Raw genomic sequence first — 15,692 nt, 5'->3', positions numbered from 1 at the left:
GATTCCAACAAAAGAGGCGGGGAGGAGGGGGTGGTAACGTCACAGCCTGGGCGGGACATACCGCAGCGTCGCGCTCTCTGATTGGCTCGGGCGTTGAGAGCGGCAGCGCTGAGAGAGGCCGGGGCGCGCGCCGGAGAGCGAGAGCAGCACGCGCACCGCCCGCTCGCTGTAGTATGGCATCGAGGAGAATGGAGACCAAACCCGTGATAACGTGCCTGAAAACCCTGCTCATCGTCTACTCCTTCGTGTTCTGGGTGAGTGCGTGGGATTAACAAGGGATAAACCGTAAAACTGAACACATACATGCTCGCGATGCGCTCGTGCGGATGTGTTTGCTGTGTGTAGAAAAATAAACGTGACCGTTATGTCGCGCGCTGCGCCGCCTGATAAACAAGTGCACGGGCGCGAGCGCGCTTAGTACGGTCAATTTAATTAATAAATTAATTTAACACACACACACACACATAATATATATATATATATATATATATATATATATATATATATTTTTTTTTTATATATATATATATATATATATATATATATATATATATAAATTTATATAATTTTTATATATAATTTTAATTATTTGGTCGTGTGATTATTGTATCCCATAATGCATGCAATATTTTGTATTAAATATATTTGTATTATATTATGTATTTATAAATGTATTATTATGCATTTAAAACATTACCTCTCCATCTCTCTCTCTCTCTCTCTCTCTCTATAATCTAGCTTGTGCACGCATCCTGAATGTCTCCCTGCTCCTTAGCTTTATACATTTATAGCTTGACATAATATACACCCTTTTTGTTCATAATGGCGGTATATATATATATAAAAGGCTTAAACATATATAGTGCATTATATAGGCCTTCGAAATGACTGCACCCTATGTAGTGCACCCTATATATAACTATTTAGGATGGCTTTTCATTTCTTATATAATAATACAGCTGCCAATCATTGCTCCTTTGCCTTATATAGTGCTCTTTATGTACATAGTGCACATTGCTTGTACTCTTTATCCATAGTGTACAAGATATATTTGATTTGCAAATGACATACAGCACAGTTCAGTATGTTAAAAAAAAAACTTTAGAATAAATGTAGGCCAAGAAATGTTGGCTATTTAGTATGTAGTATCATATGCTATTCATAAGTGCTATCTATCAATCTATCTTTTAATCTATTCCGTGGAACCTTGGCATATAAATGCCCTCCCTTATGAATTCTCGGCTTAAGAATTTTGAAAAATCGAACGAACCGAATGCCGGCTATGTTGTGTATATATAGTGTAGGAGCAATAATGTTCATGTATATTATTATATGAGATGGGAGAAAAAAAAATCTATTAACTGATGTATTGCATTCTTTTATGTGGCAAATTCATGTAATACCACAGTGACTCTTAAAAAGCATTTTTATTTGCATTTAAGGTGATAAAACGCTGCAGTTCCTCTATAATCTTACAGATGGTGCACTCTAAACTATTCACACATTAACAGGCAGCACAGTATCCTGTGAGGCAGGAGAGAATAATTTGCTAAATTAGTTTTTTACAGAATCACGATATAAATCGTTATTGTGATAATATCGTATCGGTCCCTGTCGATTACTGTCTCTAATTATAGAAACAGAATGACATCCTGAGTAGTTACTGTATAATAGGCCTGTGTATTAAGCCATGATAGTTTTCATATATAGCGTATATGAGCTGCCCTTATGCAAACAGTATGTGTGCGGAATTACAATTACAAAACCCAAAATTAGTGATTGGGTCTAGCACACTACTCTCTATCTCTCTGAAAGAAAAAAAAAAACTTGTTGGGTCCCCTTTCTGCTGTTATATAGCTTATGACTTTTAATTCTTTAATTCAGTGTGTACAAAGAGGTACGAATAAAAAAAAAAAAACGAAGCTCACAATATACAGTAGTAATGGAGATTGTAGTTGCTTCGCACTTAGTAAAGTTAGCTTGTTTTGCTAAAATTAGTGTGTGTTCAGTCTGTGTTAAACTAGCTAGCTCTAGATGGACATGCCACGCCCACAAACGACGAGATACAAATTAGAGCGAACAAACTTTCCACTTGGTCGTGTAAACACATCGCATTACTAGCCTTTAAGAAGCTCGTTTATACAAAATATAATCGGTGTGTGTGGCAAAAATATTAACATTTACCTCAGGTTGTGTGTGTGTGTGTGTGTGTGTGGTTACTGCAGTGACCTTGGAATTCTGAAAGAGAGTAATTGCACAGCGTCTGGGCATCCAAACACACACACACACACACACACACACACACACACACACACACACACAGATATAAACATGTAATGGTCGTTTAACTGAAGCCTACAAGGCTTTTAATAATTACTACGTAAGAGGAGCTTACATAACAGTTCATTATTGTGTAATAACAACTGTATGAGATATAATCTACACGAGTCACTCTCTGATTCTCAGGCTTATACACAGAGGAGCAGGTTGTGTCTTAAATGGCGTGAATATACGTCTATATATATATATATATATATATATATATATATATATATAATTGCCTTAATACAATTCTTTCCTTTTACAAACAACGAATAATAAAAAAAAATACACACATTTCCTGGTTTGTGAACTTCACAAGTTTTCCACAGCTCTGAGCCGACAAGCTGTGACACAGCGTTTGTGTTAGCGGTTGTTGCTAAGTGTAATTTCACAGTAGATTCTTCCACACAGAGGCTTTTCTTAGTGTCTTCACAACAAAACTGAGGTAAATATTCATATTTTTGTCACATGAGTGTCACTTCTTTAGCCCATTTGCGTGCATAAATGTTAATAACTAGGTCTTAGCTAGCTACATGTTTAGCCTCAGCCATTAGCTAGCTTGTACCATGCGAGTTCATGGTTATTCCCAATTGAGTTTATCTTTACACGTCAGTTTGTACTTCTAATACAATCAGGACGTGGTAATGAGTGATATTTACAGCGTAGATCGTTCCTGTTTCTGTGGTAAACAGAGTCACACTTATTTATTATTTACTTATTTATATTTATATTTGTCCGATTTGTATCATAAAGAGCTACGGAAGCAGCCGCTGTCAGGATGTTCATCACGTACACACTTCACTCCCTGGTGCTAAACTTTCACACACACACACACACACATATACACATACACACACACACACACACACACCTCTGAGTGTTAGCGGTTTAGCTTTTACATGAATAAGGGATTATCCTGTGTGTTTCTGGATTGAGTAATGGTGAACACAGATCACATCCCCATATTCTGCCTTTTGTATTAAAATAAAGAATCATTTTCTTTTTGCTTACTAGTTAAAAACTTTTTTTTCCTGCATAGTGTTAAATTGAGCTCTTTTTCTTCTCACCATTTAATTTTATTTTTCCCATATTGAACCTGCCTCTGCACAGTTGACATGATGTCGACTAAACAAGCTAGCTACTTACAGTTGTTATGGCAACAAAGTCGGATAAGTTCATTATAACGCAAACCCACTTTACATCGCATTAAAGGGCTCGTATTTGACTATTTTTTTAACAGTTTTGCACAGATCTCACAGCTCACTCAGTGTTTGTGTGTGTGTGTGTGTTAATGCCCCAGCAGGAATACCTTATTGTTGACTACTATGTATAACAAATACTGATGAGCCACGCCCCTTTAAAGAACAAAACACAGCTGAGCTACTAGTCATAGGAGTTCTCATATGAGGTCACATTAGTGAAGAAATTTTATTGATGTTTATACCCCATCCAATCCAAAAATGGAAAAAGTGGAAAAAATTTTTTTCTTAGTTTGTGGAGACCTGTATAAATGTCTAAATATGACTAAAACGTGAGTTACGTTATACAGCTAGCACTTCTGTTACAGAATGGGATCCAATTTAGAATATCGACCTGCCTTTATTCTCCTGTTGACCCATCAGTATATCCCTCTAGCTCTAGCTGTTTGTCTATCTGTTTATCTGACTAGCTGTGTGTCTATCTTTCTGTCTGTCTGTTCAGTAGTCTATATGTCTGTGTCTGTCTTTCTACTTAGACATCTCTTTTGTCTATTTACGTATCTATCTATCGTTCCTTATTGTTTTCTTTTTCCTTATGACTGATTATCTTTTTTTACATCTTTCGAGTAGACATAGTCTGACTATCTGTCTCCCCATCATGTTTTTCCATCTGTTTCTCCCTATCAGTAGTCTCCCTAGACTCTATGTCCTGTATCAGCCAGTACATCTCTTCATACATTACTTCATTCTAATAACAGGAAACATAAGTTTGATAATTTATGACAGATTTAAGATTAATGTATAATATTTATGTTCTCAGCTTGGCCATAACTCAGTGCAGGACCGTGAGAGTGACCTTCAGTGTGTATCAGACAGAACCGACAGGCCATGCAATCAAACCCCTGGCCAGTAACACTGGTGTTGATTATTATTTATAAATGATAAAACTCTATGTGTGTGTTTATGTGTATGTGTGTGTGTGCCGTTCCTCGTCTTCCTGCAATCTGATCAGCTGCTAGGAATTAAGCGGCAGTGTGAAACGTACCAAGCGACAGCTGATTTTAGATGCTTGAAATGTCCAGACGCGGTGTGTGAAAGCTGAGAGATCCTCATGTTCCTCAAGCTCTTCATGGAACTCTCATCCACTGAGCAGAGTGACAGGATTCACTTTCATGCACAGGAGGGTATATAAATACATGAAAATAAAGTCTGTGCAGCGTTAGGACAGCTTGTACGAGGAGGTGGAGGAGTACACAGCTCTGTTCAATTCTCTGCATTGGACAACTCTACACTGTCGGGCAGAATGATGCGTCTGTCTTATCTGTCATGTGATGATTGGTTGATACATAAATTAGATGCGATAAGTATAGTCGTGGCCAAAAGTTTTGAGAATTACATAAATATTGTAAATTGGAAAAGTTGCTGCTTAAGTTTTTATAATAGCAATTTGCATATACTCCAGAATGTTATGAAGAGTGATTAGATGAATTGCAGAGTCCTTCTTTGCCATGAAAATTAACTTAATCCCAAAAAACCTTTCCACTGCATTTCATTGCTGTCATTAAAGGACCTGCTGAGATCATTTCGGTAATCGTCTTGTTAACTCAGGTGGTAATGTTGACGAGCACAAGGCTGGAGATCATTATGTCAGGCTGATTGGGTTAGAATGGCAGTCTTGACATGTTAAAAGGAGGGTGATGCTTGAAATCATTGCTTTTCCATTGTTAACCATGGTGACCTGCAAAGAAACGCGTGCAGCCATCATTACGCTGCATAAAAATGGCTTCACAGGCAAGGATATTGTGGCTACTGAGATTGCACTCAAATCAACAATTTATAGGATCATCGAGCACTTCAAGGAAAGAGGTTCAATTCTTGTTAAGAAGGCTTCAGGGCGTCTAAGAAAGTCCAGCAAGTGCCAGGATCGTCTCCTAAAGAGGATTCAGCTGCGGGATTGGAGTGCCACCAGTGCAGAGCTTGCTCAGGAATGGCAGCAGGCAGGTGTGAGCGCATCTGCACGCACAGTGAGGCGAAGACGTGAGGGAAGATGGCCTGGTGTTAAGAAGGGCAGCAAAGAAGCCACGTCTCTCCAAAAAAACCATCAGGGACAGATTGATCTTCTGCAGAAAGTATGGTGAATGGACTGCTAAGGACTGGGGCAAAGTCATATTCTCCGATGAAGCCTCTTTCCGATTGTTTGGGGCATCTGGAAAAAGGCTTGTCCGGAGAAGAAAAGGTGAGCGCTACCATCAGTCCTGTGTCATGCCAACAGTAAAGCATCCTGAGACCATTCATGTGTGGGGTTGCTTTTCATCCAAGGGAGTGGGCTCACTCACAATTTTGCCCAAAAACACAGCCATGAATAAAGAATGGTTCCAAAACACCCTCCAACAGCAACTTCTTCCAACAATCCAACCAAAGTTTGGTGAAGAACAATGCATTTACCAGCACGATGGAGCACCGTGCCATAAGGCAAAAGTGATAACTAAGTGGCTCGGGGACCAAAACGTTGAAATTTTTGGTCCATGGCCTGGAAACTCCCCAGATCTTAATCCCATTGAGAACTTGTGGTCAATCCTCAAGAGGCGGGTGGACAAACAAAAACCCACTAATTCTGATAAACTCCAAGAAGTGATTATGAAAGAATGGGTTGCTATCAGTCAGGATTTGGCCCAGAAGTTGATTGAGAGCCCAGTCGAATTGCAGAGGTCCTGAAAAAGAAGGGCCAACACTGCAAATACCAACTCTTTGCATAAATGTTATGTAATTGTCGATAAAAGCCTTTAAAACGTATAAAGTGCTCATAATTATATTTCATTATATATTGCTTCATCACAGAAACAACTGAAACAAAGATCTAAAAGCAGTTTAGCAGCAAACTTTGTGAAGACTAATACCGTATTTGTGTCATTCTCAAAACTTTTGGCCACGACTGTAGATTGCTTCCTAATATTATAAATAAGTAAATAAATAAACAGAGCAGAGAAAAGAACCTCAAGTCAAACACAAAATAGATTTGCGATCTTGCAAATATGACAGATTTTTTTTTCATTTTTCTTTCAAAAAATTTAAGAACATTAAAGAACTATTATAGTATTATAGTAACATCAGCACATCTCGAAAAAACATTGTGAAAAACGTTTTCCTTTTGTAATTTATTTTAAAAAGGGAAACACATATATTCTATATTTATTATATGTAACATGAAATATTTCAAGCCCTTTTTGTTTTCATTTTGATCATTACAGCTTACAGCTCATGAATCAAAATCAAGTATCTTAAAAATTAATTAGCATGAATTACTGCTTCAGTGTGACGTGACTTGGAGGTGATCAGTCTGTGGCACTGCTGAGGCGTTATTGAAGACCAGGTTGCTTTGATAGCAGCTTGTCTGCCCGTCTGTATTGTTGGGTTGGTGTTTCTCATCTTCCTTTTGACAATCGCTTATAGATTCTCTTCAGGTCAGGTGAGTTGGCTGGCCAATTAAGCCCAGTAATATCACGGTCAGCAAACCAGTTAGTGGTAGTTTTGGCGCTGTGGGCAGGCACCAAGTCCTACTGGAAAAAGAAATCTGCATCTTTATCAAGCTTCTTGGTGTGAAGCATGGAGTGCTCTAAAATCTCCTGGTAGACGCTGCGTTAACTTTGGACTTAATAAGACGCAGTGGGCCGACACCAGAAGATGTGACGAGGTACAGTCATCACTGACTGGAAACTTTACAACTTCAAGCAGCTTGGACTCTCTCTTCTCTTCCTCCAGACTCCAGGAGCTTGATTTCCAAATGAATTACAAAATTTACTTTTATCCGAAAAAAAGACTTTGGACACTGAGTAACAGTCGAGTTCTGTTTCTCCTTCTGACACTTCTGATGTTGTCTCTAGTTCAGGAGTGTCTTCATACTAGGAATGTAACAGTTGTAGACCATTTTCTCTCTTGATGCACTGACTCCAGCCTCACGCCACTCCTCGTGAAGCTCTCACAAGAGATACACAGTATTTATACTGTATAAATAGTAATTAACTGTGAAGTTTAAGTAGGCTTTATTGTCACTTCAACCATATACAGTTAGTACACAGTGAAACGAAACAACATTCCTCCAGGGCCAAGGACCAAGTGAACTGTAAGTGAATCATTCTAATCTTTTCAGATTCTGAATTTTTGTAAGTCAAAATTATTACATTTAAAACAAAAATGGCTTGACACTTATATATAAGTTTCATGCATTGTGTATCGTTTGGTAAGGACTTGATATCTTTAGATCTGTCAGATCTGTGGGCAGGAGTGTTTTCCTGTTATCACACTTTTAGACTTGTGCATGCTCGTTACCAGACCAAATGACACATTTTTTTCCTGTTAGAATACTTTTTCATTAAGGTTCCACCCTAGTGAGCTTTACACGTCGCTGTCCATCAGCGTGTCGACACCAGCAGGTGTCTGGGAGTGACTGAAAAGTCTTAAACGAAAGCATGTCCCTTTTACTCTCTCGCTCCCTCTCTCTCTCTCTCTAACCCTGACCCCTGATGCATTTCTCCCACGTCTGCTGACCCAGATTCTCATCTTTAGCGCTGTGCAATCATTTTTGCTGTATCATATATAATGACTCTCGACTTCCAGGCCCCACGTGTGCTTAGGAATAAAACAAGACTTATTACTAAAAGTAGAACACGTTGCTAAAAAGTGTTTGACTTTCTAATAAATTGTTTATAATTACATACAGCAGAGAGAATGAAAATGTGTTTGTCTGCGTGAAACAGAAATGTGATTTTAGTCTCTCCGTCTCTCTCATTAAGGCATCTGGGTCAATGGGACGGAACGATTCTAATGATACATCGCTAGGCGGGACCTTTCGGCTTTATGGAGCTCTCTCTGGCTCTCGGAGTGTGTCTGTACGAAGATAATTGTGTTTGCTTTGCTTTGCCGTAATGTTCCCCAGCAGGCACGACCAGCACACAGAGCAGCTTTATCTGCACTGCCCCAGAGAGAGAGAGAGAGAGAGAGAGAAAGTTACCCTCGCACTCAGACTGTCTCTATCTCTCCTTTTCCAGCTCCAGGCTTGATGAGAAAGTGACACGATTGATCGGTTCGGCTTGCAACCACTTCCGTTTCCTCATCCTCGCCCCACACATGCTGTCTTACCTAGCAGACAATAGACAGAGTGATGGAAGTACATCAGGGGAAGCGGAAAGGGAAATGTTATTCAGATAACAGACCACACTCCTCTCATTATATATGGCAAAAATATTAGACATAAATAAATGTATAATATCGCAGTAGCATTGTGGATAGGAACAGTGGTCCGATTGGTTACTGTGGCATTTAGTCTGGAACTGTGTTCGATTGGACCTACTGTAGTGGCATCTTGGATGAAAGATGCCGGATGTGGTCGGATTGGTTACAGGGCATCATCGGCGGGAACAGTGGCCGGATTGGTTACATGGACATTCTGGGTCTGTACTGTGGTCTGATTGGTTACGGTGGCATTTTAAATAGGAAGTGGTCCGATTGGGTACCTTGGCATTTTGAATCGGAACTGTGGTCCGATTGGGTACCTTGACATTTTGGATTGGTCCGATTGGTTATAGTGCGCCTTGCATGGGTCCTGTGGTTCGCTTGGTTACTGTGGTGTTATAGGCAGCAAGTGTGGTCCGATTGGTTAATCAAAAATGACACAATGCTGAATTACTTATTATACATAGTAGGTGTACATCTGTTTATATATTATCCTGTGCGGACTTGACTTCTGGTAGGACAAACATCCCCCTGAAGTTGAAAAGTGACCACTCTGAGTCAGGATCCGGTTCAAATGAAGCTGTAAAAAGCATCATGACAGCTACAGACACTGACTCTGTTCTCAGTGAACCAAGGCCCTGTGAGGTGTTTACAAGGCGGGCGGAATGTTCCCACGTGTATGGTGTTGTCTTACGTAAGCAGATTTAATAATATCAGTTGACATGTAATCTGAGTCCGCGGACGAGCAGGCAGCCCAGCGTTAATTTAGAGCGGAGACCTTGTTGCTCCGGGTCACTTATGGACACAAGGTGAGGACCTTCAGAGGTTTCAAAACAGGAAGGGAAAAGCAACAAACATGAACGGTTATTACGGTATTTGTGGTACGGCGTTTTTCTGGTTTTTATGTTATCTTATTTCTAAGTAAATATTATGTCAGTTATTTTTTTTAAACAGATGACTTAATTAAACTTTATTAAACAAAGGAGCCAACCAGAAAAACCTGACCGATTTTCTGTGGTAACACAAACAGAAAATAATTAGCAATCCTGGCATTTTGCTGAGAGTTTAGACAAACCAAGGACTAGAAATTACGAGAGTGACAATAGTAAAAGTAACTCATGCTGCGAATGCTTACGAATTTCTAGTTGTATAATGTCTTCCACTTTTTATTAAAAAAAATAAATAAATAGGAAAATATGGGATTGGAAAACAGCCCTTAATCATCCAGCCCCGCGAAATTGCCGCTCCAGAAACACAGCTTTTTCATTAAAACGTGGGATGATCAAAGTCCTGCACCCGCTAATGGTGCTGTAAAAGAGCAAAGGAAGGCAAGGCGGTGTATTTTTAATATATTTGCGTTTAAGCGTGTGTGTGTTTAGCGCAAGCACTTTGTTGACGATCATTAAGCTTGTTAAGCGCTAGCTCCTATCTTTGTGCGCATGTTCCACTTCAGACGCTACAGCCATTAAATAGCCATCAAAAGACAAACGGATGCAGCCTGAAAGCTTTGAAGAGCAGGATCAGGTTACGCTAGCATTTATTATTAGTGTTTATATGTGTGTGTGTGTGTGTGTGAGAGTGTGTTAAGCTGAACAAATCTAAACCTAATTCAAGTTTCATCATTCTCAAGCCACTGAGTGAAAAGTAAATCGATGTCAGGGCAGCTATCAGAACTGATGGAGTACCTGGACAAGTGGAGAACCCTCGTCAAGATTATAGGACGGATTCAATTGCCTTGAGTGAGTGTTTATGGGAAGACAGTGGGCGGGGCTGTGTAGCTAAGATGAGCTACGATTAGTGGTTCTTGAACACATTTAAGGTCATCACCTACTCAATTGGAGTCTGAGTTACGAAGCTTTTCATGGTTACCTCAGATAGCGGGTAGCTTTAACCTCTTTGTAAGTTTGCAAGTGTTTCCAGGAACATTTTCATCAGCTGTGGGCAAAAAATCTGGAACATTCAACCGTTCCATATTTAAAATTTTATTCCGTGTTAACTTAAACATGGAATTACCAAAAATAATCATTTCAGAGGCTTGAACTAGCAATGAGTGTGTAAAAATGTCTGCTAGTAAACATGCCTCCGCGTATCCATTTAGCAAAAAAAAAAAAATTATTATGTTTATGTTAAGTTTCATTTTCGTTACATGTGTTAATACGCTGATGATTAACTCGAAATAAAATGAAACATTTTAAAATTAATAGAGCATTATTTCTTTTTAATTATTATTCTGGCTCAACTTTCCGTTCAGGGATGCTTAAAGACTTCTGAGCGCCGTCTGGAAAACAGCAGGAAGGTGTCTCATTAGAATTCCCGTTCCACTTTCTGACCGGGAAAAGGTGAGAGATGTCCCGAGGCGACATTCCTGCTTCCGCAATTAGTCTGAGATTGTGGAATTTGAAGATGCCCGGAATCCCAGCCTGCCCCCGTCAGAAGACAGGAGCCAATACGCTAGCAGCTATGCTAACTCTGTTGGCTGGGACTAGTTTTACGTCTGGCTGCTAATTAAAGACACTATATTATTAGCCTTTAGCTCACGCTGAGACGTTAAATGCTTGTGTACAACCTGTCAGGGCTTTGAGTTTAATGTGAGCTTTGTTTTTCCTGTTGAAAAACAACACGCCACAGCTGTTTATTTCACACTCCTTCACGCGTCAGAAAAAAAAACGTGTTACTGTTTTAGCACGTGCTACTCTCACCTGGTACTCACCTGGTGCTAGCAATGATCAGATTTATACTGAAAGAGCAAACACAAACACAAACGTGTGGTGAGTCTTAAAAGGCTGTAGTTTTATCTTTTATCAACTAATTTGTCCATTTATATGTCCGTCTGTCTAACATTCATCCATTTATTTGTTCATTAACTTGTTCAAGTCAGCGTTATCTATCAAAACATCCATTGTGTCATGCACATCTTTCCATGCATTCATTAATCCAACTGCTCATGCATCCATTAATCCTTTGATCCGTCTATTCAAGAATGGATTGATGGTTGGATGGTATGGCAAATGGACAAATTATGCCATATACCCATTTTACCATCCATCCATTTGCCATCTATTCATCTACCTAGTCATCTAACCCATATCCACCCATCCATGTACCCATTTTGCCATCTATTTGTATAACTCATATTCATCTATACATCTAACAATCATCCTCCTAGTCATTTATTTATCCAGCTATCTCTACAACAGCTATTCATTCATACACTTATCCATATGTTCATCTAGCCTACTACGATCTATTTGTTCATCTACTCATAGTACTTTTATACATATACATGTAATTGTCTATTCATCTATTTGTCCATCTAAAACTGTTATTTATTCATCCATGCTTAACAAATAGAACTATTATCCATCCACTTATTTGACCATTACATTTAGCCAATTTTTCATTTACTCATCATTTAATCTATCAGCTATTGTTCCTTCACCCATGTATTAGCCCATCCATTAAAACCATTCTTTAACCCTCCATATAGGAATACATCAATCCATGCATCCATCCATCCATACATCTTACAATTATATTTCCATTTATTCATCCATCCAATCATCTAAGCATTATTTGTTTATCCATGTATTAATCCATCCATTTATTCATATAGCGTTATTCATCCATTCATTAATCTAACTATTATCCATCCATACATTCATCGGTCTATATGAATTATTCATCCATTCAATCATCTATTCATTGTTTTTCCATCCATAAATCAATCCGTCATCAGTCTAACCATTAGCCATTCATCCATATATCCATCCATCCATCCATCCATCCATACTCTATAATCCATCCATCAATCTAACCATTATCTACTCATCAATCCATCCATCCATTCATCCATCCAGCAGTCTATCAATCCATCCATCATTATAACCATAACCATCCCATCAATCAAATTTAAATTCAATTTTGATTTGTCACATACACAGACATACACAGTACGCTATGCAGTGAAATGCTTAAATGACCGCCAGTGACCTTAAAATGTAAAAACAGTTAACAAGAAATAAATAAAACAAAATATAAAAAACTTATAAAAAAATAAAAATAAAAAACTTATCTATACAATGAGAAGAAAATATAAAGATGAATTTAAATGGAAATAAGTGAAAATGACCAGGAAGTGTGCAAATATGCATGTGTGTGTGTAGATGTCCTGGTCCATAAATGTCCATAATCTGCTATGTGCAAATGTGCAATGTGCAATGTCCATAAATGTCCGGGTTATGTGCAACTGTGCATGAGTGTCCATTACTGTGTAGTGTGCAAAAATTCAGAGAGGTTTAGTCCTGTATAATGTCAATAACTGTGAATTGTGCAATGTGTAAAGACGCAGAGATTGTTTAGTCCTGATTCAGAGACCGTCTCGCCTGCGGGAAGAAGCTCCTCCTCAGTCTCTCTGTGTTGGCCCTCAGGGAGCGGAATCGCTTTCCTGACCTCAACAGAGAGAACAGTCCATTGTTGGGATGGCTGAGGTCCTTCACGATCTTCCTGGCCTTGGTCCAGCACCGCTTGCTGTAGATCGAGTGCAGGTCATGGAGCTCGGTGCGGATGGTGCACTCAGCTGATCGCACCACCCTCTGTATAGCTTGTCTGTCCTGCATGGTGCTGTTCCCGAACCAGGTTGAGATGTTTCCCGTCAGGATGCTCTCTGTGGTGCAGGAGTAAAAGTTCCTGAACACCTTGGAGGGCAGTTTGAAGTCTCTCAAGCGCCTGAGGTGGTAGAGACGCTGCTGGGCCTTTTTCACCACGGTGTGGATGTGACAGGACCATGACAGGTCCTGCGTGATGTGAACAAGAGGGATTTGAAGCTGTCCACTCTCTTCACTGGACACTTGTTGATGATGGCGGTCTGGTAGTTCCTTTCCTTTGTCTTACTGACGTTTAGAAGGAGGTTGTTTCTCAGGCACCAGTTCTCCAGATTCCTGAAACATGTCCACCCATCCTTACTGCTTGTGGTCTACCAGTTACTGTAGGAAATTAGAAATCCACTTACAGGTGCTCCAGCTTGGTGGTGAGCGTGCAGGGAATTATGGTGTTTAATGCAGAGCTGTAGTCGATGAAGAGCATTTTAACATAATTCCCCCTTCTAGTGTCCAGGTGAGTGAGAGATGTGTGGAGGAGGTGAGAGATGGCATAGTCAGTTGAACGATTTGGACGGTAAGCGAACTGTAGTGGGTCAAGTGTGTCCGGTAGTGAAGAAATGATGAAGTCCTTGAATGGTCTATTTATTCATCCATATATTAATCCATTCATCCATAAATCTAACCATTACTAATCCATCCACCCATTCATCCATCCATCCATCTATATAATTATTGTTCATCCATCCATCAATCTAACCATTATCCACTCATCTACCTAGCCATCAATTCATCCATCCATACAATCATTTTTTATTCTTCCAACTACCTAACCATTATCTACCAATCCATCCATTTATCCATCCATCTACAGTATAGAAAGATAATCTATCCTTCCATGGATTAGTTCTATGATTGATCCATCTTACCATTATTACACCCAACCATCCTCCAGTTAATCCATCCATCCATTCATACACACATTCATTTATCTAAACCGTTGTGTATCCGTCTGTTTATTCATCTGTTTATTTATCCATCCTTTCTTCTAGCTGCCTATTAATGCTACTTTATTTCTACTTTAGGTCTCTTTCTCTCTCTCTCTTCCTCGGCACACGTTTCGCTCCTCAGCCTGTTGACTTGTTGAATAATGAGACACAGCCCTGCTTTCCTCGTTCACTGGCTTTTTTCATGGCTGCCGTGTGATAAAGACTGATGTTTCCTCCAGCGTGGCTGAGCTCAGAGAGCAGGAACAGGAGCAGCTGCTCACACACGCCACATCTTTTTCTGTCTCTATCACTCTAACTCTACATCTCTCTCTCCTTTCTGCTTGGTAGCCCTTTTTTCTTGTCACTTTTTTCTCCAGGAGCCCACTGTACTCAGAATGCAGCATCTCTTTTCTGTCTCTTATTTTTATTCTGTCATCGCCCTGTTTTCTTTTTCCCCTCTGTATATTCAGCTCATATTTATTTTATTATAATTTTTTTCTTTCTCCCTCTATTTTCATCCTGTTTTTTAATCTTTGTTTCTTCTGGGAGCCTCTGATACTTTGCTTGACTCGGTTATCTGAGAAAGACCGGCCGTTAGCGCCAGAGGGAAGTCTGACAGGTGTGGATAGCCATTAAGTGCGAGGTCGAATAAGTGCAGCGGACAAATTGCATTTTCACCACGAAGCCGCACTCGAGTTCACTCTTCAGCAGAGATGTTAAAAGCCTTAGCGTACGGGGGAAAGATTCACTCGGCCAAGAAATAGAGGCTAATTACTTGCTGTCCATCTGGCCCCTGATTCAGGAGAGAAGTGTGTGATGTAGGCTTATTGCAAAGCAGAGAATATGAAGACGCTCCAGTATGAGGTTGGCTTAATTCTTCTGGCGGGTTTTCAGTCCAAACATTACATCAGCGTTGTCTTAATTGAACAAAATGTCTCCTCTGTTTCTTTTTCAGCAGCTGAGAAAATAGTACTTGATCCAGCACATCATTATTTTCCATTATGTGGCCGTGACCTGTTTTATTACACTTTTAATTCATTATTTAAAACAGCTCATTGTTTAAAAGGTAATCCAATGGAGTCAACTAAAATTATGAGTGTCCAGGGTTTCATGGGTTGCTGTAAAGGTGCATGTGGAGTTATAAAAATAAAAATCATTTGTTAACCACAGTTACGATAAGTACGTTATGGTGGCTTAGCGTAGCGCAACGTTGTCTCAGAGCTCCAGGCTTCGATTCTCAGCTCCGGTCTGTATGTGGAGTTTTCATGTTTGGTAGGAATCATCAGGAATCGCCTAGTGATGTGTGAATAGTTGTAGAGTGCACCAACTAAAGGACAATAGATGAACTGTAAGTATAT

At 39.6% G+C, this 15,692-nt stretch overlaps 1 protein-coding gene across 1 annotated transcript in view; it reads left to right on the top strand.

Annotated features, from left to right (window-relative positions):
- Positions 1-131: 131 nt before the first annotated feature.
- Positions 132-15,692, top strand: part of tspan7b (tetraspanin 7b) — a 32,206-nt gene continuing 16,645 nt past the window's right edge. The window contains exon 1 of the mRNA XM_053493293.1: positions 132-254. Coding sequence (XP_053349268.1) covers positions 174-254 — 81 coding nt within the window. The 5' untranslated portion in view covers positions 132-173. The remainder of the gene's footprint in view (positions 255-15,692) is intronic.

The sequence above is a fragment of the Clarias gariepinus genome, chromosome 3 (assembly GCF_024256425.1).
Source record: "Clarias gariepinus isolate MV-2021 ecotype Netherlands chromosome 3, CGAR_prim_01v2, whole genome shotgun sequence".
In the NCBI taxonomy this organism is placed as follows: Eukaryota; Metazoa; Chordata; class Actinopteri; order Siluriformes; family Clariidae; genus Clarias; species Clarias gariepinus.
The sequence above is the reverse complement of the archived record's forward strand: the minus strand, read 5'-3'. Positions and strand labels throughout refer to the sequence as shown.